General features: G+C 40.4%; 1 protein-coding gene across 1 annotated transcript in view; it reads left to right on the plus strand.

Moving 5' to 3' along the window:
* Positions 1-1,306: 1,306 nt before the first annotated feature.
* The window catches only part of fgd4a (FYVE, RhoGEF and PH domain containing 4a), a 206,416-nt gene continuing 184,334 nt past the window's right edge, over positions 1,307-23,388 (plus strand). Inside the window, exon 1 of the mRNA XM_048548477.2 lies at positions 1,307-1,558. Coding sequence (XP_048404434.2) covers positions 1,477-1,558 — 82 coding nt within the window. The 5' untranslated portion in view covers positions 1,307-1,476. The remainder of the gene's footprint in view (positions 1,559-23,388) is intronic.

Below are 23,388 nucleotides of genomic sequence, written 5' to 3' on the forward strand. Positions count from 1 at the left end.
TGTACTTGGGGCTGGGCTACCTGGGTGTCTTGGTGGTGTTCCTTGGGAACCTGGGCTGAGTTACCTGGGTGTCTGGGCTGTGTTACCTGGGTGACTGGGTGGTGTGACCTGGATACCTGGGGCTGGGTTACCTGGGTGGAGTTACCTGGGTACCTGGGGCAGTGTTACCTGGGTGTCTGAGTGGTGTTACCTCGGTGCCTGGGTGGTGTTACCGGGGTTCCTGGGGCTGGGTTACCTGGGTGACTGGGGTGGGGTTACTGGGGTGACAGGGGTGGGGTTACCTGGGTTCCTGGGGCGGGATTACCTGGGTGAATGGGGCGGGGTTACCTGGGTGACTGGGGGGGGGAATTATCTGGTTGACTGGGGTGCGGTTACCTGGGTATCAAGGCAGTGTTACCTGGGTGAGTGGGGTGGGATTACCTGGGTACCTGGGGCTGGGATTCCTGGGTGTCTGGGTGGTGTTACCTGGGTATCTGGGGCTGGGTTACCTGGGTGTCTGGGCGGTTTTACCTGGGTATCTCTGGTGGTGTTACCTGGGTGTCTGGGTGGTGTTACCTGGGTGACTGGGGTGGGGTTACCTGGATGACTGGGACGGTGTTACCTGGGGTGACAGGGTGGGCTTACCTGGATAATTGGTGCTGGGTTACCTGGGTGGTGTGACCTGGGTACCTGGGGCTGGGTTACCTGGGTGCCTGGGTGGAGTTACCTGAGTGACTGGGGGTGGGGTTACCTGGGTATCTGGGGCTGGATTACCTGAGTGACGGGGGGTGTTACCTGTGTACCTGGGACTGGGTTACCTGGGTGTCTGGGGCAGTGTTACCTGGGTGTCTCGGGCTGGGTTACCTGGGTACCTGGGGCTGGATTGCCTGAGTGTCTGGGTGTTGTGACCTGGGTATCTAGGGCAGTGTTACCTGGGTGCCTGGGCGGTGTTACCTGGGTGCCTGGGCGGTGTTACCTGGGTGCCTGTGTGGTGTTACTTGGGAATCTGGGTGGTGTTGCCTGGGTACCTGGGGCTGGGTTACCTGGGTGTCTGGGGCAGTGTTACCTGGGTGTCTCGGGCTGGGTTACCTGGGTGCCTGGGCGGTGTTACCTGGGTGTCTGTGTGGTGTTACTTGGGAATCCGGTGTTGCCTGGGTACCTGGGGCTGGGTTACCTTGGTGTCTGGGCGGTTTTGCCTGGGGGGTGTTACTTGGTTACCTGCGGCAGGGTTACCTGGGGCGGGGTTACTGGGGTGACTGGGACCGTGTTACCTGGGTAACCAGCTCTGATTGACAAGGTGTGAAGAAGTTCGCTGCACGCCCTACCGCGGGACGCTCACGCACTGCCCGCGCGCACACACGGAGTGGGTGTTACACTATGTGAACTATTTACAAACTGACGCTTGTGAAATCGTGCCTTGTTTTTCCCTTTAGTTGTATTTTGTCCTCTCCCCCACGCCGCCTACCCTGCCTCAACTCGGCTGTGCAGGAGCTCACCATGGAGCAAGAATTCAGGAGGACTGCAGTCAAGAAAAAGATGAACGCTTCCCTCCCAAGACAGGAATTGCTCTCTGAAACTGGTAAGGCAGATCGGATTGAGTCCTTGAGCGGGAGTTTGTAAGGGCGAGTCGATCTTGGTCAGAGTTGGTTGTCAGACTTTGCTCTTCTGTTTTGGCTCACATTCCAGTGTTTAATCACAGGGTGTTTGTCAATTACGGATACACCTCCTCACATTAAACCAGGAAATCCGGCATGCCTGTTCTCTGGATCTGAATTTGTTTGCTGTTGGAACTTCATTAATGCTGGCCGTGAACTCCATCAAACAAAGCTAAAGTTATTGACATGACTTTTGTTGTGTATAGACCGAGGATGATTTTTGTTCTTTCTATTTTAAGAAACGATAGTGCTGAGGTTGCTGCCGATGTACATGGAGTGGGAGAGACAGGTCCCCTTACCCGCTCAGTATCCAGCAGCACAATCCGAATTGTGCCAGTGGTCAAACTACAATAAAATTATAAGGGAATTGTCGGAAGGTCGCTGCTCCCAATGCTGACAAGTCAATATCGACTACTTTGGTAGAATGATGTCCGAATGTGTGTGTGTCTTTACGCATTGGAGTGGAGGGTATTGATGAAGATAGGGAGTAAGTGGAGAACACAGGTTGTTTTACTAAAGAAAATATAATACATCAGATATTGAAAACCTGCAAGAGGAAGCATCCAGATAGCCAGGCAGTAGATCAGGAAAGAAAGCAAGCCTTGCTGTTTCAGGTTTAATCTTTCATCAGAACTGCCGTTTTGCAGAACCAGTGATACCATCTCGATCGTCAGATTGGAAGAGCTCCTCAGGTATCTTCAGAACCCTGTCCGGGGTCTAATTCTCAGAAGGAGAAAGGGGCGATCCTTAATAATAGATGGATTTAATAATGGATTTGGTGGGCTGCTGCCTTTTGCTGTTTTTCTTTGCGGACTTGTAACCAGAATCACCTCTTTAATGGGGAGATAAAGCAGTGTAATATATGCAACAAAATAAATAAGTCATAATATTGTATTCTGCCTTTTTTGTTTTCAAAGATAACTGTGAATTTCAGTTTTTATTAAGTTCTCTTTGTGGTCTTTGAAATTATAGTTAGCTGTTGTTTGAGTGAATGGTGATGTATTACAATATGAGCAATTAAATCCCTGACTTGCAGTCCTTGGAAATGAAACAAGTTTTAATGAGCAACTCACAACAGTTTTCTTCAGTTTCAATCTGACTATAAAGAACAAAGGTTATTGAAATATCACAAAATGTTAACGATGGAATATTTCTTAGTTTGGGCTTTACAGTAGGACTGTGGAGACAATCAAACAATTTAAGGACTAAAGATTTAGAATGGGCTAATGAATCTTGTGGCCCACAGTAAGCACAGATGAAGGATGTATTTACACTATAACTGTGGCAACATCACAAAAACTGCCTATTTCCACCACAACAATGCTGTTCTAGACTGCCCCTGCCCTAACTCATCTGATGATATGCTCGTCCGTGCATTTGCTGAGTCTCAGTTTGACTATTTTGATTTATTCCAGCTCAGCCTCCCAGCTTCCACCCAACATAAGGTTAAACTTAACCAAAATTTGTCATATTTTAACAAGTGCTGATTCCTGCTTGGCCATCACATTCACACTGGCTCCTGCTCTTATGTTCACTTCAGCCTCCATTGTAGATGTTCAGTATGCAAATAACTTTTGTATGCACACACATACACTAATTGACTTCCAGGTCATTGCCTACTCTTCTCTTAAGAAAATGACAAAATTGATCTATCATTTCCAACCTGACCCATAAATGAAGATCAACAAGGACCTTCTGTAAAATTTGAATCATTTTTGATCTTGAGAGCCTTCTCTTGATCAAAGCAGAAGTAGATGGTGAAATCCAAGGTGCCAGCTCATACTTCAGCCAATTGTGGTAATCTGTACTTGAGGACCAGGATCCAAGACTAAGATCATGGCTTAGCAGGCAGCAATGATCCCCACATTCCTTAATGCTTTGGAGATTTAGACAGCAAAAAGTAGATAGCTCAAAGCTTTGAACTATCACCAGTAATGCCTTAACAAGATCCTTTAAATCCAGTGATGAGAAAGGCAATCCAAATGCAGTGGCCTCTCCTGCATTGCCCGGCACCAAGGGATTAATCACTCAGAACTGGCTCCACAAGTAGAAATTATCATTCCTATGCTTAGCATCAGCCACAAAAGCAGTTCCAACGGGAGAGTCCCAGGATGGGAGTGCAAACATTTTAGGGATGTTTTGAAACATCCCTGAAGAAGTCAAACCTCCCTGTTGAGACATAGGTGATCCTGGCTTGTGACTAATCAAATGGAGAAGGTTCATTTGGGATAGCACTGAACACATTTGAAACTCCTGAAGCAAAGTCAAGGTACAAGTTGGAGTACACAAAGTTCCAAAACAACCTGTCTACCCAAAAATTCAAGCACTACCTGCCCTACATGTGGCAGAGTGCAGATCATGGATTAGACATATAGGTCACTTCCAAACTCATTGAATTAGAGTGAAATCACATCATTCTTGATCTCAAGGATTGCCTAAGGAGAAGGAGACATTACCTCCTAATTACCTGTGAAATTCTCATCCTCCATTTCAAATATCTCCCTATTTTTGTATTTTCTTCCAGCTCTATAACCCTCTGAGATATTTGCACTGCTTTCATTCCAGTCTTTTGCTTACCAGCATCAGTGACAGATACACCCTTAGCTACTGAGGTTGTAAGATTTTGAAATCCCTTCTTTACCCTTCCTAACACCCTATATTTCTCTTTTTTTTAAAGTTTAATGTCTGTCCTTGACAAACTTTTGATGATCAATCCTAATTTCTCTTTAAGTTGCTCCATGCCAAATTTTATTTGAAAATGCTCTTGTGAAACTTCATTATGCACCTTTCCATGTTAAAGCAGTTATATAAATGCAAGTAATTGCTGGCATAAATTGGTCTTGCTTGACAATAACATTACAATTATAATGTAAATACAACTAAATTTTTAGTGCAGCCAAAATACCAGAGGGAAATGCAATGAGATATCCCAGAAGAGGGAGTCTCATTCTGTTTTGCTTCTGAATTACTTTTGATCATGATAACCATATATACTCAGGAGCAATATTGAAAAAAAAGTGAATTCTCAAAATGAGTCACTTTTTTTATGAAGACATTAAAGTGTTTAACAAATGTCATTGAATATAATGATATAGCACTGATTTTCACCTTTTTTGTGTAAATATAGAGCAATGTAAACCAGGCAAAATTTTATGTAAGAGATAATGGGAACTGCAGATGCTGGAGATTCCAAGATAATAAAATGTGAGGCTGGATGAACACAGCAGGCCAAGCAGCATCTCCTGAGATGCTGCTTGGCCTGCTGTGTTCATCCAGCCTCACATTTTATTATCAAAATTTTATATAATCTTTGGCCAAGAGTCACATTGGAGGCTATTGGAAAATTGTGTTTAGAACTAGAGGAAAGGTAGCAAAGTGAATGAAAAACTGTTCATAACAGAGGAAGCAAGGAATATGAGTAAAGGTCAGTTTGGTTGCAAATGAGTCTTTCCATTCAATATATATATTAATGCTCTGGATGTAGCGTTAATTTGAGTTGGTATGTTGTGCTCTGCGTATGCAGATTTTTTTTGTTTCTAAAGGCTTTGTTTTTGCATCTACTAAATACACATGGGTACTCTTCATTTAAATTTCTTTGACAGTATTCATGTGAGCAAGCTGACTAAGGCAGCATTTATTGTCCTTCCTTAATTGCCCTTAAGAAAGTGTAGGAAGATCAAATTTATTTGTATAAGTATTGAATAATAATTATTAAGTTAAACACAATAAGTAAAAGGTGCTAGCCTTTGATAATCACATGATGTAGAACTACAAGTAATTTTTAATCATTTTCAATTTTCTTTAACAGTCTAAAAAATGTTCAGTTACTGAAAATCATATCTTCTAAACATAAAATAAGTGGCATCACCAAAACATGACATTTTCCTTCTGTTGTGGCCAATTATTCAGCTTAGGGAGTTGCTCACAAGATACATTTTAATTTTATAATAAAATGAATTGTTCTTTATTGATGGCTTAAGTCCTATTCTTCAATCAGTGCTCCCTTTTATTCCTGAAAGTTAGAGTGAATGCATTGGGAGAAGGTTATAGCTGTAGAGATTGTTTTTCTATTTGTCAAGTTGTTAAATTGAATAATAAATGTGCAAATAGTAAAATCTTGCAACAAAATTTGCCCTTTTGTCATCACAATTTATTTTAAAGGCGATTTTAAAAGTAATTTCCATAAAGGATACTTTTCCATTTTGTAAAATAATATTTCTTTGACGAGCAACATTTTTGTTACCTCAACTGATTGAGAAGGGGACTGCCGTCTGATAGAGGAAGAAGAATTTGATCCCATAAGTTTACTGTTAGTTTTGAAGGTATAATGTTTATCTACTAAGGAATATTACAAATGTGTTTTATTGCACTTTAAAAATGAATATGTGAATATAATTTTAACCATACTGTTTGTACCTGACAGGCAATCTGCAGTTGGAAATTGAGACTGCTAATTGTTCGTGAGGTATAACATTTGCAGATTTGCTGATTGGCATTATCTCAAATAAACTGTATTACTTGATAATAATTTTAAGTATCAGCTTTTAGATGCACGTGATATAACAATTTTAGTCTAGATGCTGTTTGGTATTCCAAAATTGATATTTTTCAGCTCTTCAAACTTGGAAAATATAACAATTTACATCCCTCCATTAAGGGAATAAGTCTTTTCTTGTCTCCCCTATCCTTTGTCCCTCATAATTTTATACATCTCAATCATGTCCCCTCTCAAGCTTCTCTGCTGTAAGGAAAATAAGCCCAGTCTGTCCAACCTGTCTTCATAACTGAAACTCTCCAGACCAGGCAACATCCTGATAGGAACAGGAAAAAAGTTGCTGGAAAAGCTCAGCAGGTCTGGCCGCATCTGTGGTGGAGAAGACAGAGTTAACGTTTCGGGTCTGGTGACCCTTCCTCAGAACAGTGCTGTTGCATGTCTCCTACAATATGAATTCTCTAGCTGTGGCCTAACCAACATTTTAAACGGTTCCAGCATAACCTCCCTGCTTGTAAGCTCTATGTCTCATTTGGCAGTTCCCTAATTATCTCTTCCTGTTTGATACATCTCTCTCTCTTTCTGCTTGAACTTGCCCTGACACCCTACAGGAACAATACTCTATGGGTTTCACCACAGGACTTTGACAGTCAGCACTCAATTTATATCTGCAGTTTTTTTTCTTTTATCAATAGCAGTCCTGTTAAAAAAAGAACACATTTTGAATTTAAAAGTTTAAAACAAAAGTGCCCATAGTAGTCCATAGTCCTGATCCACAGTCATGGTAGCACTAGTAAGGTTGAAGATTTTCATCTTGCACTCACCAGGGTAATTCACAAGAAGTAACAATGTAAAGGGAAATCCACATTGTTGACTGTATGTAAGTGAGTGCTTATTGGTTATCAAGTGGACTCTTATTGGCAGCGAAGTTGCTATGGGAAATGCATTGGTTTGATTATGACTGACACTTAATCGCCAAGTTTTATTTTTGTTTTAAATCAGGAAGCTTAAGTATGATTGGTCAAGGCACCACTGTGAGAAATGAACCAGAGAGTAGGTGTCACCTATTTTGTTGAATTGAAACAAGCACAAAGTTATGTACATGTTCTTACTGTCTTCAAAGAACACAGCCCAGTGTTTGAATACATGTACCTTTCAGTGGATTGCAGTTGGGTTTGGGTTGGAGGTGTTAGTGATGAATTTGTGAATCAGTTTAATAGTTACCCAAGAGTTAGAGTCTGTTTTTGATCCTTTAATTTTTAACCTTTCCTGGGTAATCATTAAGCTTAGCTGAGCTAAAGTGCTGACATTTCTGACCTTTAAGGAGATTTTTAAAAGGCTTTAGATGCAGTGGAATTACCCATTGGAAATTTCAATTTCCCAGGCAATTCGAATGGATTTGGCTGCACTGGAGAATTACACGTGTTCCTAACATGTGGCGCCAGTCAGCTGTGCCCCAAAATTATCTTACTCTCCAGAATTCTGGGCCATTAATGATCTTGACTTTGGGCACAGTTTTCAAAATTTGTGGATAATCCAAAACTTGGAAGCGAAGAGGATAGTGCAGAACTTCAAAAGGACTTTGACAAGTTGATGGATTCAATATATAGGTTGCAGATGTTTCATGTGGATAAGTTCAATGCGAATAAGTGTGAGTGATATATTTTGGTAGGACATTGAGATACAATGTAAGTGAGAGAACTCAAAAGGGGATACAGGAGCTGAGGGACCTGAATGAATATATTCATAGGTCATTATTGGTGGCAGGACAAATGGAGAGAGTTGTTAGTAAGCTGTACAGTATTGTAAGCTTTATTAACAGAGCACAAGAGCAACAAAGTTATATCAAATGTATATAACACGCCTCTTCAACCTCAGCAGGGATATTGTGTCCAGTTCTGGGTGCAAAACTTTAGGAAAAATGTGAGGACATCAGAGACAGTGCAGAAGAAATTAATCAGAATGATTCCAGAGAGTGAGGCGTTTTGGTTATGGAGAGAAATTGGACAAATTGAGACTGTTCTTGGAAAAGTGAAGGCCCATGGGAAATCTGATGGAAGTATTTAGAATCATGAGAGGCCTGGTCAGAATAAGCACACAGAAAATGTTTCCACTCATAAGAGGATTGTGAATGACAGCACAGATTTGGGGTATTTCGTAAAAGAAGCAAAAGTGATGTGACGAAAAACCACTTTATGCATAGAGTGCTTTAGAATACATTGCATGAAAGTACAGTGGATGCAGTTTTAACTGAGACAGTCAAATACATACATGGGATGGTTATTTGTAAAGGAAAAATATCATAATTGTGGAATGAAGCAGGAGAATGGCATCAGGTGAGAATGTCTTTTGGATTTCTTTTGGTTTTTATCTCATTTGGACAGTCTTTGTGATCAAAATGAGCTGAATGGCTTCCTTCTGCATTGTAACATTTATGTGATTCTAAGCAGAATGGTAATACACTTTGGATTAATTAAAATAATCATGCAATCTGTATTTCAAATAATTTTAATAATGCTGTAGGAGCAATTTGCAAACTGTCAAGGCTCGTTGAAAGGCTGTAAAATTTGACATTGCTAAGTTTTGGTTCTTTCAGCGTATTGAAACAACCTAGGCAATCATTGGTTTGCCACTTTCATCAGCCGTTTTTGTGCAGTAGATGTTATTTGTATGCCATCTGCAGTGTATATATAACAAAATACTACAAGAAGCGTGGCTGCAAGTGATTACTTCCTGCTTTCATTATTATTTTTCACACTTTAGTTTTAAATTTTTATTTTACTGAAAATGACATCTGTGTCTCCCGGTCAATTTAGCCACATCAATAAGCATCAGTCATAATGTAATTGCAAGCTTTGAACACCAAGTGTTGTTTTCTTTCTTCCATCGCTTAATATTTCCTGAAAAATATTGCCATAAGTTTGTGAGAAGCTACAAAGGAAGTCCTGAATGAAAAAATTAAAATGCATATTGAAAAAAATAGCCTCCATACCTGTTAATACTTTATTTACCAATTTTAATTGAAGGCCTTATCTTCAAAGGCTTTATCCTCAAAAGTTGATAAAGTTGTGGCTTTATTATTTTAATGCAAAATATGCTGTCTTAATATGTTTCTCAGCTCTGATAATATTAATTAGTTCGCTAACAGCTGGTATATTTTCTTTAGCTGTGGTTTTTCTCTATTTTTGATGAGTTTTGCCAGGTAGGGACTATGTTACATTTTTTATCTTTAAATAAACTGAGTTTGAGCATATATGACTGTGTTTGAGAACAAACATGCTCCAACAATTTGTTGCTTTTATTTTGTGCTCTGTACATTTCAGATAAGATATTCTAAATTTTACAGCACAGAAACAGCCATTCCATTGCTGGTATTTATGCTCCAAGTTAGCTTTCTCATCTGATCCTATCAACATAATCCTTCTTTCTTTCTTCCGCTTGAGCTTCTCTAACTTTCTCTTTAAGGTATCTAAGGTGTTCACCTCAATTTCTTCCTGTGATAGTGAATTCAGATTTAAAACAATTATTTGGTAAAGAGTTTATGGTAAATTCCCTATTAAATATATTGGTGACTATTCTTTATTTAGTTCTCTAGCTCTGGTCTTCTCTACAAATCAAGATTTTTGCCCAAATCCTCACCAGGCACCTTCTCCCAGTCTCTGAGGAAATCCTTTCTAAAAGCCAGTGTGGCTTCCAACCAAACTGTAGAACTATGGACAACAGTTCTCATCCAACCATTCATCCATCTGACCAAGGCTTTTGTCTCAGTCCATTGGGAAGTGCTATGGAAGACCCTGTCATAAACTGGCTATCTGGTGAAATTTATTAACATCCTCCATCTCCTCCGTGACACGATGTCAGCAATAGTCAGCAATAACAATAATATGACAGAACACTGAGGTTAAGACAGCGGGTCAAGCAAGGATATGTCATCGCCCCCACCTTTTTCAACATCTTCTTCAGCACCATTTTGCATCTTGTCAAGAGCAAGCTTCCAATTGATGTAAACATTGTCTGCAGGATGGACAAAAATTTTTTTACCCTCAACTGGTTGAAACCCAAGAAAACTGTGACACCAACCTCATTTGTGGATCTTCAGTATGTGGGTGACAATATCATCTGTGCTCTCTCAGAATCTTCAAGCTTTCTTGATGCCTTCAGAGAAGCGTACTGAAGAATTAGTCTCAGTGTCAACCTTTAGAAGGCTCAAGTACTTTAATGATCCAGCCCGTATCAAGTTGTGGTCCATCCCTCCATTAAGATCAATGCAGAAATCCTCCCAAATGTGGAACATTTCCATTATCTGGGAAGCTAGCTTTCATCTAAGGCTGATATGAATGCAGACATTCAACATCACATCCAATTTGTGAACACCATTTTTGGATACCTAAGGTTTTGATAACTGTGACATTCATGCTGATACCAAGATCCTTGCATGTAAGGCAGTCATCCTTCCAAGTCTTCCAAACGACCACCTATCCCACTCCTGTGAAGTCCCGCTCGTTTAATCCGATTCTCCTACTTGCTGCAGGTAGAAATATTCATATTGCTGGGATCTACTGGGATCCCTGGCATGGCGACATATTTAAAGGGCTGTTGTGCAGCAGGCTGGAACTGCCTCGCGTGGTTCGAGACATTATGGCACACAAGAATAAATAGGCCATCCGCTGTATGGACAGGGATGTGGAGGTTTTGATAGATGGATTGGTGTATTGGAAGGTCTGCATCTTCTCCCATGTGGTGCAGAGGTCTGACATTGCCAGTCAGGTCAGTGTAGTCACCGTCATCCTGAAAAATGCCCAGCAATCGGTAAAGGTAAGTGATCCCATCTTCTCTCTGCTATCTCACACTCACTCTGTCTCTGCTACTGCAAACACCTTCCATCAAGGCTCACAGGTCTATCACTCTCACTATTGCATGGTACATCTTCTCTTGTTGACTCTCATCCACTGAATCCCCCAAGACTACTAACTTTGCCTGCCGGCTGTGCCACCTATTCACTCAGGGCACCTCACTACCATTCCCACCTTCACCAGTTGAGCCAACTGTGCTCAGTCCCTTCCTTTGCCTCATTCCAGGAGAAAATAGCTGACAATAGACTGAATGAGCCAGCAGGATGGGTGGTGGTGTGTCCAACATTCTGCTCCTCATTCTCTACTAGGAATCTATCCTGACCATGATCACTCTGAGTGGCCAGCTGACTATGCTCAAAGTCTGGATTGATGTTGATTAATTCCCCGAAGATGGAGTAAGACTCTGAAAGCTTGTGTTTTCAAATAAATGTGTTGGACTATAAATTGGTGGTGTTGATTTTGACTTTGTCCATACCAGTCGAACACGGGCACCTCCACATCTTGACTTGTTGAGCTGAGAACCCCTGTTAGAAGGGTTTCTTCTTTGATTTGACTAAGGGCTACTCCCTGAAGACTTTTCTTGAAGCACATACAGTGTTTTTGCCTCATAAGTTCCTGGCATATGATGCAGATGTGACATTAACATGGCACAATGGCATTCAGCAACACATCCACCTGCCTGACAATTGAGTGCTGTCGTGCACGGCTAGCTGTTTGAGTTTGTGTCTGCACTGAAAGCCAAGGCAAGACAGAGCCTGTTAGCTCAGAATAACAGGGAAAAGCATCACGGCAAGGTGGGGATGCTCCAAGCAATGAAGTAGGCACAAATGAATACAGACGGCTCCGTTATAATGTGTGTTTCTTCAATGCGAATTGGCTTTAATGTGATTGAAGAATTTAGACCGCTGTTTGTAGAATGCAAACTTTCCTTGTCTGTCTTGGCTGTAACATGATTCTGGTCCCATTATTTTAAATAGCATGGCTATTGTGTGATTTTTATATAATGTGGGATTGCATGAGAATAGATCCATTGCGTTACATCAGAACCGACTATAAGTTTTAAGCAAATGAGTGAGCAGCCCCGAGATGTCCTTTGGTCCAAACCATGAGCTAGGGGCCTGTCTCTGCATGCAAAGTGCCCTTGCAGCAGCATTCCAATGAAAGGCATCATCCAAACTTCACCAACCATACTGTTCCGATCGGAAAAATGCCATGATGATGTGGTGAGACTGGTATATGCTGAATGTCATGGTCAATGGATATGGCCCTGAGACTTTATTACCAGGTGTCCAAGACAAAAGTCTAGTGGAGCAAGTGGTGAGCTGGTGTTACCAAGGAAGCGCTCTGGGTTCCATTTGGAAATTCTTGGCGTTTTGTCTGGCTGATGTAATAATAGGAAACTGCATATTACCGAGGCGAGATGAGGTGGTAATGAGGGTGTGAGTGTTAATCCATGCAAATAGGCCTCTCTCTGCTCACTAGCAAAAATCTCATGTCACCACCCAACAGTTGGCTGGAAAATAAGACTTGTTCCTCTTAATATTGGGAAGGTCCTTGCTGGAGTTCTCACCCAATTTTCCCAAATTTTTCGCCGTTGCGCATGTTGTTCAGGGTCTGGGAAGATTCTGCCTTGTACGGTTGTCTGTTAGAGTTTTGGCTAGGATTTCATTAAATTTTCTGCCATTCATGTTAAGCTTTTTCACCTGTTATCTGTCTGTTATAGAGTCATAAGGCATGGAAACAGACCCTTCAGTCCACCTTGTCCATACTGACCAGGCTTCCTAGACTGAACATGTCCCATTTGCCTGCATTTGGCCTATATCCCTCTAAACCTTCCCTATCCATGTACCTGATCAAATATCTTTTAAATGTTGTAATTGTACTGGTCTCTACCACTTCCTCTTGCAACTCTTTCCATAGCACCATCCTCTGTAATGACAAAGTTGCAGCTCAGGTCCCCTTTAAATCTTTCCCCTCTCACCTTAAATCTATGCCCTCTGGATTTGAAGTCCTGTTCCCAGGGGAAAGACCTTGGCTATTCACCTTATCTATGGTCTGCATGATTTTATAAACCTCTATCAGGTCACCCCTCAGCCTCCAATACTGCAGGGAAAAAAATGCCAGCCTATCCAGCTTTTCTTTCTAACTCCATTCTCAGTAACATCCTTATAAATTTTTTTCCAAACTCTTTCCAGTTGAATAACAACTACCTCTGCCAGGGCACACAGAATTGTATGCAGTACTCCAATTGTGGCCATCCCAATGTCTTGTACAGCCATATGATTATGTCTCACCCCCTGTACTCAGTGCTCTGACCAATGAAAACAAGGGTGCCAAATGCCTTCTTCACCACCCTACCTACCTGTGATGCCACACCTGAACGAACTGTGTACCTGAACCCTGGGGTCTTTCTGCTTGACAACACTCTCCATGACCCTACAGTTAGTTGTGTAAGTTCTGACCTGATTTGTCTTATCAAAATGCAACACCTTGCATTTATTTAATTATCATATTAACTGTCCACTTCTCTTTTTGCACTATTCCTTTATTTAAAGTATTTTATCTATATCTATAGAACATCGGCTACCTAATTCCTAACTTCTTTTAATGTGCACAGATACAATCCGTCCAGACCGTAGATTTTATCTTCTAAGTTTGATTAATTTTGTCAATTATATCCCACCATCCTAATTATATCCTCTTTGATCTCTTCTTTTAATGTTAAGTCTACCTCGTAAGGCTACCTGACAAACATTAAGTTGAGATAATTATTTACTGTTTCTGCCAACTATCAGAGTCTATCCCTTAGTGACCCTAACTCTATCCCAATTTTTCTTTTTTGTTGTTTATGGTATTGTAGAATATGTTATTATTCCTTCTTATATTCTTGAATCATTTAATTTTGCAGCTTTTCCCTTACTTTCCTATGTTTTTGATTTCTTTTCTAAGCGTCTTTGTATTCCCTTTGTTATCTCCTTCAAAGTTTGCATCATTGACTTTGTTATTTCTGCTTTTGGTGGGAAATCGTAGTGAACTGTATGATTACAATTTTAAGTGTTTCATATTGCTGTGCTTTTCCTTTGTCTGTATGCTTCTTTCAGTTTATTTTCCTAAGTTCCATTCTCCACGCCTGAAAATTATTCTTCTGCAATGTATTGCTTTTGTTTTCCTTTGCCCTCTATGGTCTTTAGTTTATACCTTCCAATTACTGCTTCCTAGATTGACCATGCTTATTTCTTGTTTGTCGTTTATATCCCATATTAAACTCAGTGATAAAAATATATTTAATTATTTTCAAGTTTGTATACAACAATGACCATAATCGAGCAACTCAGTTTCCAAATCACCAGTAAAGACGTAAAATTGCCAATGAATATATTTTATTTATTTGTTTTATATATAAATGTAGTCACTTCCATAGTATAAGCATCCCAACTAATAAAAGCAGGAAATTTTCTTGTTCATCCAAATACCCATGGAATATCTAGTGAGCACATTTTTCACAGTTATTTCTGTTCTGTAGGTTGGCATATTGAAAGATGCTCACTGTTTTAAAATTCCCACGGTCTTAACCTCGCGATCATGAAAATAATTCCCCAGCAGTCAGATTAAAAGCTGTGCTGCATCAACTTAATGTACAGATTTGATTCCACCCCCATACTCCATGTTATTCATCTTATATTTGTTGCAGGTTATATTCTATGTGGAAAATGCTTGGGTGAAAATGCTTGTGAACAACCGAGCTGAAACTAACAGGTCTTTAGCATTTGTGGAGAGACAACATTAAAATTTCAGGACTGTGACACTTTAGACCATAATGTTATAAAAGCCAATCAGATTCTCACTCAACCAGATTGAATTAATTTATATAAAATTGATTTCAAGATTTCTACCTACAGATTTCTATACAGAACGCAATACCATGCAAGTCAGTGGCAAAAGTACAAGTTCAGTTTGCAATTCAAAGAATTAACCACAGTATTTGAATATCTCTATTTATATTCATTTAATTTACTGCTGAATTAAGATAAGACCTGACTCAAATAGCAAAAATATCTGTTCTCAAAATCAAATACTAATCTGCAACAGAAATGCACCAGAGATGAGCAAATTCTTGGAACATTTTTGTCTAATTGCTCTAAATAGAATTAAAATAGACATCTTGCACTCATTGGGACAATTTACAAGACTACTAATTCTAGGGGAAAACCAAGATTTATACTGCAAAACAGGAGAGTGCTCATTGGTCAACCATTTATCCACTAAGTGGACTGTGATGTAGACTTTTCCTTCTCGGTGATAATAGTGGGATAACAGGGTTGACACTTACATTACATTAATTATTTATGTTAATTTGGGATATATTGCCACGTTGTTTATTTATTTTTAGTTTCTATGGCAAACTTTTTCTCAATGACTCAAGAAATACGCTGATTTTAATGCCTATCTAAGTTGACAGTTCAAACAGTATTACATAATGAGGTGATGACTGCATGCATATAGTAAACAACTTAAAGCATATAGCGTGGTAGCAGCATTATATGCTGAAGGTGGATATAATGACTATTGGTGGATGATACAGCTGCAGATCATATATCACGCGAAACACTGATGCCTGGCAGACGAACATCTGTTGGACACCTTGAGTACCCATTTTCTGATTAAGTTGTCAGGCAAGCCTTTGCCTAAGAATCAAAAACTTGCATCAGAAACACACAACAGACAACAGATTTTGTAATTATTCAAAAGATTCATTAAACATCAATTCTGATTTTCATAGACTATCTGATGAACATTAGGACTCCGGGAAGCACCAAGGATCAGAGGGACCTTAGACAGTGATGTGGTTAAGAAGACATGTGTGATACTTGCCCATGTTAACCAAGGCATAGAGTTTAGGAGCAGAGAGTTTCTGCTAGAACGATACACAATGTTGGTTAGGCCACAGCTCGAGCTCTGCATGCATTCTGGAATCCACATTATAGGAGGGATGCGTTTGTACTGGAGAGGGTGCAGAAGAGATTTACCAGGTTGTTATCTGGGCTGGAGAGTTTTAGTTATGATGAGAGATTGGACAGACTGGGGTTGTTTTTCTGAGATCAGAGGAGATTGAACAGGGGCATAATTTATTCATCTCAGTCATGAGGAGAGGCACATGAGGGAGGCTGGAAGAAACTTTTCTCCTTGGTTGAGTGATCCATGTCCAGGGACAATAGATTTAAGGTAAGGGACAGAATGTTTAGAGGAGATGTGAGGAAAAACGTTTTCATCCAAAGATTGACAGAATTTTAAGAAGTATTTAAGAAGAATTTAGTTGTGCACTTGTGATGGCAAGGTATAAGGGGCTATGGATCAAGTGTTGGAACATGGAATTAGAATAATTAAGTGGTTGTTTTTGATCCATGTGGACATAATGAGTTGATGAGACTTTTTCTGTGCTATAGATGTCTGTGAGTCTGTGTGTCTGTGTGCACATTGGCAGACCATGTTCTGTGCATATTAGTCCCAGTTGTATCAGGAATTGAATATCCTAACCAGTGGTTCTGAAAGGCAGTCACTGATTGAAATCTTCACAAGAAAGATAAGGTTTTGTTTATTTAATAAAGATTTCTGCAGTGTCAAGATGAGCATTCACAAAAATCTTCTGATTTTCTGCAGTACCACTTTCATGCCCCTGTCCATTCAGCAGATGCTGCCCACCTGCTGCCCATTTTTGTAAAGAAGCTGAACAATTTGTCACCATGAAACCAATAAGTGTTCACAGCATGCTGGTAATATTTAAGCGAGATCTGAAAGTGGTTCAAGCTACTCAATTGTGATGCTGGGTAATTGCTGTTCATTCTTGACCTCATACTGGGATTGGGGCAAAATTAATATCCAACCCCTTCCCCTATATTTGGTCTTGAATCTTGCAGGCAAAATTATCATTAGAATCTCTCAAAGCTAGAGTCAAACTATTAAATGTCTTTTGAAAGTCCACATAAATTGCATCAACTCTGCTATCCTCATCATGTCTCCCTTGCTATCTCATCTGAGAACTCAATCAAGTTAATTGAACATGCCTTTAACAAATCCATGCTGGCTAATATTTATTGACACACATTTTTCCAATTTTTCCATTTATCCTGGAGTGGACTATTCACTCAGGGCAGGCTTGCTGTACCCCAACATAAATGTCAGCGGCGAACTCGCTTCCACAGGCAGGAGTCCCACTTGTTTCCAGCGGGTTGGCCCTGTGTCAGTGGAGGACAGAAGTTTCACACCGCAGCAGAACTGGTAGCCACTGCTGGTATTGCAAGATATGCAGTGGAAGAGAAACCGTGGCTGCCATTGAATTGAGGTCGTTCTGGCTTCTCGCTTGGCTAGGTGGAGATGGAGAGGGACCTGATTGACAGTATTGTGAAGATCATGGACATGTGGTGGGAGGCAGCTTTCAATTGGCATGAGGGGCCTGTGAAGGAAGGAGTTCCATCCTCAAATATTATGTGCAGTTCTGAATTGTTCATTGTTTAGCAGCCTTCAGGGTTAAACCTGTTAGGTTATCTATTGGTTGCAGATATCTTCCCCATCTGTTAATTCTGAATGCTGGCGGGATAAGACATTTAACTGAACATTAATTTCCCCTCAAAGGCCTCAACTGGGATGTTGGTTGTGATGTGGGTCATTAACTCACTCAATGCTTCCCTTACTGCTTATGAAACAAAGGCTCAGTACAGGGCTCTTGGGCCAGTGATAAGGCACCCTAATTTGCCTGTTTGTAGCATAAAATTCAGTCTGTCTTTAATATTTTCTGATGTACTCTTTCAGGCCAACTGACCAATAATTTCTTGTTTCAATCCAGTCCCCTTTTTTGCACAAGTTTACAATTTGCAGTCTTCAAGCCATTTGGCAAAGCCTCTTTATCTCGGATGGATTGAAAGACCATAGCTGGAGATTTGACATTTTTCATCTTTACTGCCTCAACAAGCTCTTCCCATTTTCGCCACATGGTTTTTCTGCAGTGAATGTTGCTAACTTTTTAAGTACCTCCTCTTTTATTCTCTGCCCTTCTATTCCCCCTTTACCTTTGTTGTTGGTTTATTGTTAACATGGGCTATTAAAATCAATTTCTATTGATTGCCATTATCACGTTGTCATATTTTGTTCAGATGGTGAACTAGTAAAAATTGTTTTGTTTCAAGTTTGAGAAAACTTTGAAATATAATCAGTCTGATGCATGCACTTTCATATTTGTCGTATCTCAAATTTATTCAGAAATTACAAAGGACAATACCAAGTCTGAAATCTTTTAAAAATAAAATAATTCTTGTGGTTTCTAACTTATTTATGTTAGATTGTGCAGCTGGTTGCACATCCAAATAACATCAGAAAGTGTAATTTCTTAAAGAAGAACTCTGTACTGTCTGTGTAGTTGTACACATTGAGCTTGTGGAAATACTCGGTGTCTTTTTTACAATCAGAGCAGGAGCTACACAACATAAGGACAGTGGCAGATGCTGATGTAGCAATGAACATTTCAAGTGACGGAAAAAGAATCTCCAAATTTTGCTCCAGAGCAACATTACATGGGACAATGCATTAATTTTGAATATTTTTAAGCTTTCCCAATATCCTTCAAAAAGATGAAAATTTTTTGCACCCATTTTATACTACAATATGCAAGCGTCATTGTTCTTTGAAATCTTAATATAACACTGATTTTATTTTTGGTGATTGTAGCTTTAAGCGATTATGACTTTTAGTTTAACCGGAAATTTAACTGGACCAGCCACTTAATTATTGTGTATTCAAGAGCAGCTGAAAGGCTTTTGTGCAGCATGTAACATATATCCTGACTTTGCAATGCATGTAAAAGGCTGTGTGGAGAGTAATGGAATACTCTCCTCTACTAGCTTGGGTGAGTGTACCTCCGACAATACTGAAGAAGCTACAACAACCCGATTGATTGGAATTATCTAACATTCACTCCATCCAGCACTGGCAAACAGTGAGTGCAGTATGTACCATCTACAAGATGTACTACAACAACTCCCCAAGGCTCCTTTGACAGCAACTCCGAAACCTTTACCATTTGCCACTCTAGAAGGGCAACACATGTGTGGCAACATGGGCACCTAGCAGTTCCCTTCGAAGTCAGACATATTGCAAACATTTAAATACTTCAATTTTATTCATCGTCACTGGGTCAAAGACCTGGTATTCTTTACCTAACAGCACTGTGAAAATTTCTCCACCACATAAGCAGTAGCAGTTTTAAGAAAACAGCTCACCACCTTCTCAATGGCAATTAAGAGACAGGCAATAAAATAAGTTTGCCAGTGATATCTACATCCAATGAACAAACAAAAACTACAGATACAGGGTTGTTTTAAACTTTCCCTTGGTTAAACACAGGCTATTGCACTGTCAACAATATCTGAATTGAATTATTAAATGAGTGTGATATTCATATTATGTTGTGCTAGCCAAAGCAATTTTGGATACTTCTTAAAGTAAGATTCTTAGGGAGTGTTGATTGTAGACTGCATCAGTCCTTAAATAGGGGAAAGAAGAGGTCATATTGTATATTCCCAGACACATGCACAGATACTAATTACTAGCTTCATCTTAGTGTTATTTGATAAAAGAGGAAAGATTTGAATATCCCATCATATCTTCGCAACCATTAAACATTTATCAATAAATTAGTGGAATGCCATTTTCAATCGAAAAGCTGACTATGCTGCAGGTGTAGGATTTTTGCTGCCTTCTGTGGGTAGTTCACTTCCTCCTACTGAGCTTCACATTTACGTAGAATCTGTAACATTATACTTTATGATCTGAGATTGACATGCCACAGTACATTAGGTTGCTATGGCACCAGAAACACAGTATAATTGACTTTTGAAAAGTACACAACTCACATTCACTTATAAATAATATTTAATCAACCTTTTGAATGTGTTATGATACACTCCAGGGCTGATTAGACTTGAACATTCCGACCCAGAGGTAGGGACACTTAAACTTCACTAAGAGAGCCCCCAATTCACTTACAGGTGCATGTGAATTGAGAGGAGTAAATTATTTAATTACTCTACTGCTAACTGAAATAATAGAATTATTACATTTATGCAGGGAAAAATGGTCAACTGATTTTCAAACATTAGAAATCTAACTCATTATGAAACAATTACATTTGTTCCTTGTGTGCTTTGCAGGAAGTGATTATTGTTGCCGTGAGCTGAAGGGGAGCTCCAGGGGAGCTGATGGCCTAGTGGTATTATTGCTGGACTGTTAATCCAGTGACCCAGATATTATTCTGGGGATCTGGGTTTGAATCCTGCCATGATGGAATTTGAATTCAATGAATATCTGGAATTAAGAGTCTAATGATGATCATGATCCCATTGTCCATTGTTGGGGAAAAACCCAAGTGTTTCACTAATGGACCTTAGGGAAGGAAACTGCTATCCTTACCTGGTCTGGCCTACATGTGACTCCAGACCTACAGCAACATGGTTAACTCTTAACTGTCCTCTGGGAAATAAATGCTGTCTAGCCAGTGATGCCCTAATCCCATGAATGAATAGAGAAAAAAAAGTGTAGTCTGTCCACTGAGTTGTTTTATTTTTGTTTCCGACGCCAATGCACTGAGGGATGATAAGCCTTGTGACATGGATGTTTACAGTGTAACATAGTGTCCACATACGTGAACCTGATCTTTATTTGCTCTTGCCCTGCCCTGAGAAGGAAAGGGGCGCATTTGTAGTTTGTTTCTCGTGACCACAACACATCCCGAAGTACTTTTTAAAAATTCATATAGAATCAATGAGGTACTTTTGAAATTCAGTCACTGTTACACCATTGAAATGTTGCATAGAATCTTATGGAGGCATGAACAAAGTGGACTCTGGTGAGAAATCTGACAGAATAGCACGAGATGTCCAGTGAAGCCTACCTCAACATTGGGAACAACTTCCTGCATCTTTTAACTGAGCTCCAGGCATCAAGGCGAGACTCTTCCTTGGGAGCAGCAAGTTGCTTATTGAGTGGGACTATTGCTTGTTATCAGTCTTATTAACTGCATATCTCACCTCATTAATATACAGACTCCTATCTTCCTGCTGACCATGAGCAAAGTGAACACCAAGTGTTCCTGACATGGAAGTCCAAGTGGCTACCAGGTAACTTCAGCTGTCTGCTAGTAACAAAAAGCCTCTGCATTGCTGACCATGCAACAGCATTTCAGAGTATGATCCATGGGCACCAACTGCACACACTCTTCGTCCATAAACATTGGCATCTGTTATTTGCCAGTCCTCACAAACCTCATGACACCTCTCCATCCACCACTCCAGTCCACTTTTTTATCCACTGCTGCAGTCCACCACTGCAATCCACCTTTCCATAAACCTCTCCGATCCACTGCTCCAATTCACCTTTCCATCCACTGCTCCAACCACCTGTATTGTAATGTGATGAAATATAGCAGCTGATTTGAACACAGAAAAGCCCACAAATGACATTAGTTGCTAAATAATCTGGGTTGATTTATTTGGTCGGTGAATAGTTATTAAAAGGATACTAGAAGAACCTGTCCTCTCTGATGAAGGGTCTAGGCCCGAAAGGTCAGCTTCTGTGCTCCTGAGATGCTGCTGGGCCTGCTGTGTTCATCCAGCCTCACATTTCATTATCTTGGATTCTCCAGCATCTGCAGTTCCCATTATCACTCACACACTACTAGAAGAACCTATCTGCATTGGGATCTTTTATGTGTGGTTGAGAGTGCACATGGGGCCTCAGTTTAATGTCTCACTCTTGGACAATTTTGCACAGCCATCAATCTACATTGAAGTGTCAGGCTTTGATTGTGAACCTAAGTCTTTGGAGAGAACGTTGAATCCACAATATTATCATTCAGATAAGAAAGCTATCACAGGTCAAAGCTAACGGTGGAGACAATTTGAGGTTGAGGTTTCCCTTGTTTGTCTCTTTCAATAAGTATCAGTAAAAATCTATTTGCTTAGAATGTAGAGTTCTCTGCTAATGCAAATATATTCACCAAAAGCTATGAAAGGGCAGAGATCTGAGTCATTAATTCTCTTTAACTCTCCGTAATTATACAATCTTGTACATCACACCACTTGCACATCATGTCATGCTGAGAAAATTGCACACCTTATAACCTTCACAAAGCATGCTATAGAGATGGTTCCTAAAAGAATAGTAAAAACAGAAAATGCTAAAACAGTACTCAGGAGGCTAGGCAGCATCACTGGATTGTTAACCTAAAGACCCAGGTAATGTTCTGTGGGGCCTGGGTTCAAATCCTACTATGAGTTTGAATTTAATAATAAAAACAAATTGGGAATTAAGAGTCTGATGATGACCATGAAACCAACATCAATTATAATTTATCAGGGGACAAACCCATCTGGCTCACTAAAATCCTTTCAGGAAGTTGTATCAGGGATAATGGGAACTGCAGATGCTGGAGAATCCAAGATAATAAAATGTGAGGCTGAATGAACACAGCAGGCCCAGCAGCATCTCAGGAGCACAAAAGCTGACGTTTCGGGCCTAGACCCTTCATCAGAGAGGGGGATGGGGTGAGGGTTCTGGAATAAATAGGGAGAGAGGGGGAGGCGGACCGAAGATGGAGAGAAAAGAAGATAGGTGGAGAGGAGAGTATAGGTGGGGAGGTAGGGAGGGGATAGGTCAGTCCAGGGAAGACGGACAGGTCAAGGAGGTGAGATGAGATTAGTAGGTAGGAAATGGAGGTGCGGCTTGGGGTGGGAGGAAGGGATGGGTGAGAGGAAGAACAGGTTAGGGAGGCAGAGACAGGTTGGACTGGTTTTGCGATGCAGTGGGTGGAGGGGAAGAGCTGGGCTGGTTGTGTGGTGCAGTGGGGAGAGGGGACGAACTGGGCTGGTTTTGGGATGCGTGGGGGAAGGGGAGATTTTGAAGCTGGTGAAGTCCACATTGATACCATTGGGCTGCAGGGTTCCCAAGTGGAATATGAGTTGCTGTTCCTGCAACCTTCGGGTGGCATCATTGTGGCAGTGCAGGAGGCCCATGATGGACATGTCATCTAAAGAATGGGAGGGGGAGTGGAAATGGTTTGCGACTGGGAGGAGCAGTTGCAATTTCATTTTCTGTCCATGGGACATTCAGTGATATTGGGAATAAGGCCACACAAGCTAGCAATATGACTAGTGCAGTGGTTGATGGAGAGCAGGACCTAAACACAGACGTAAGAAGTTAACAAAACTACAGGCAAGCCAGGAAGTACATTTACTAAAAAAAACTTTCCACATAATGATATGTGTTTCTAAGTACAGCACCATAAGCTGTGATCCACGTACTCAGTTCAGAAAGTCAAATGACTTTAGTAAAAAAGACAAGCAAAGTTTTTAATGGGATAAGA

The sequence above is a fragment of the Stegostoma tigrinum genome, chromosome 18, assembly GCF_030684315.1.
Source record: "Stegostoma tigrinum isolate sSteTig4 chromosome 18, sSteTig4.hap1, whole genome shotgun sequence".
Taxonomy (NCBI): Eukaryota; Metazoa; Chordata; class Chondrichthyes; order Orectolobiformes; family Stegostomatidae; genus Stegostoma; species Stegostoma tigrinum.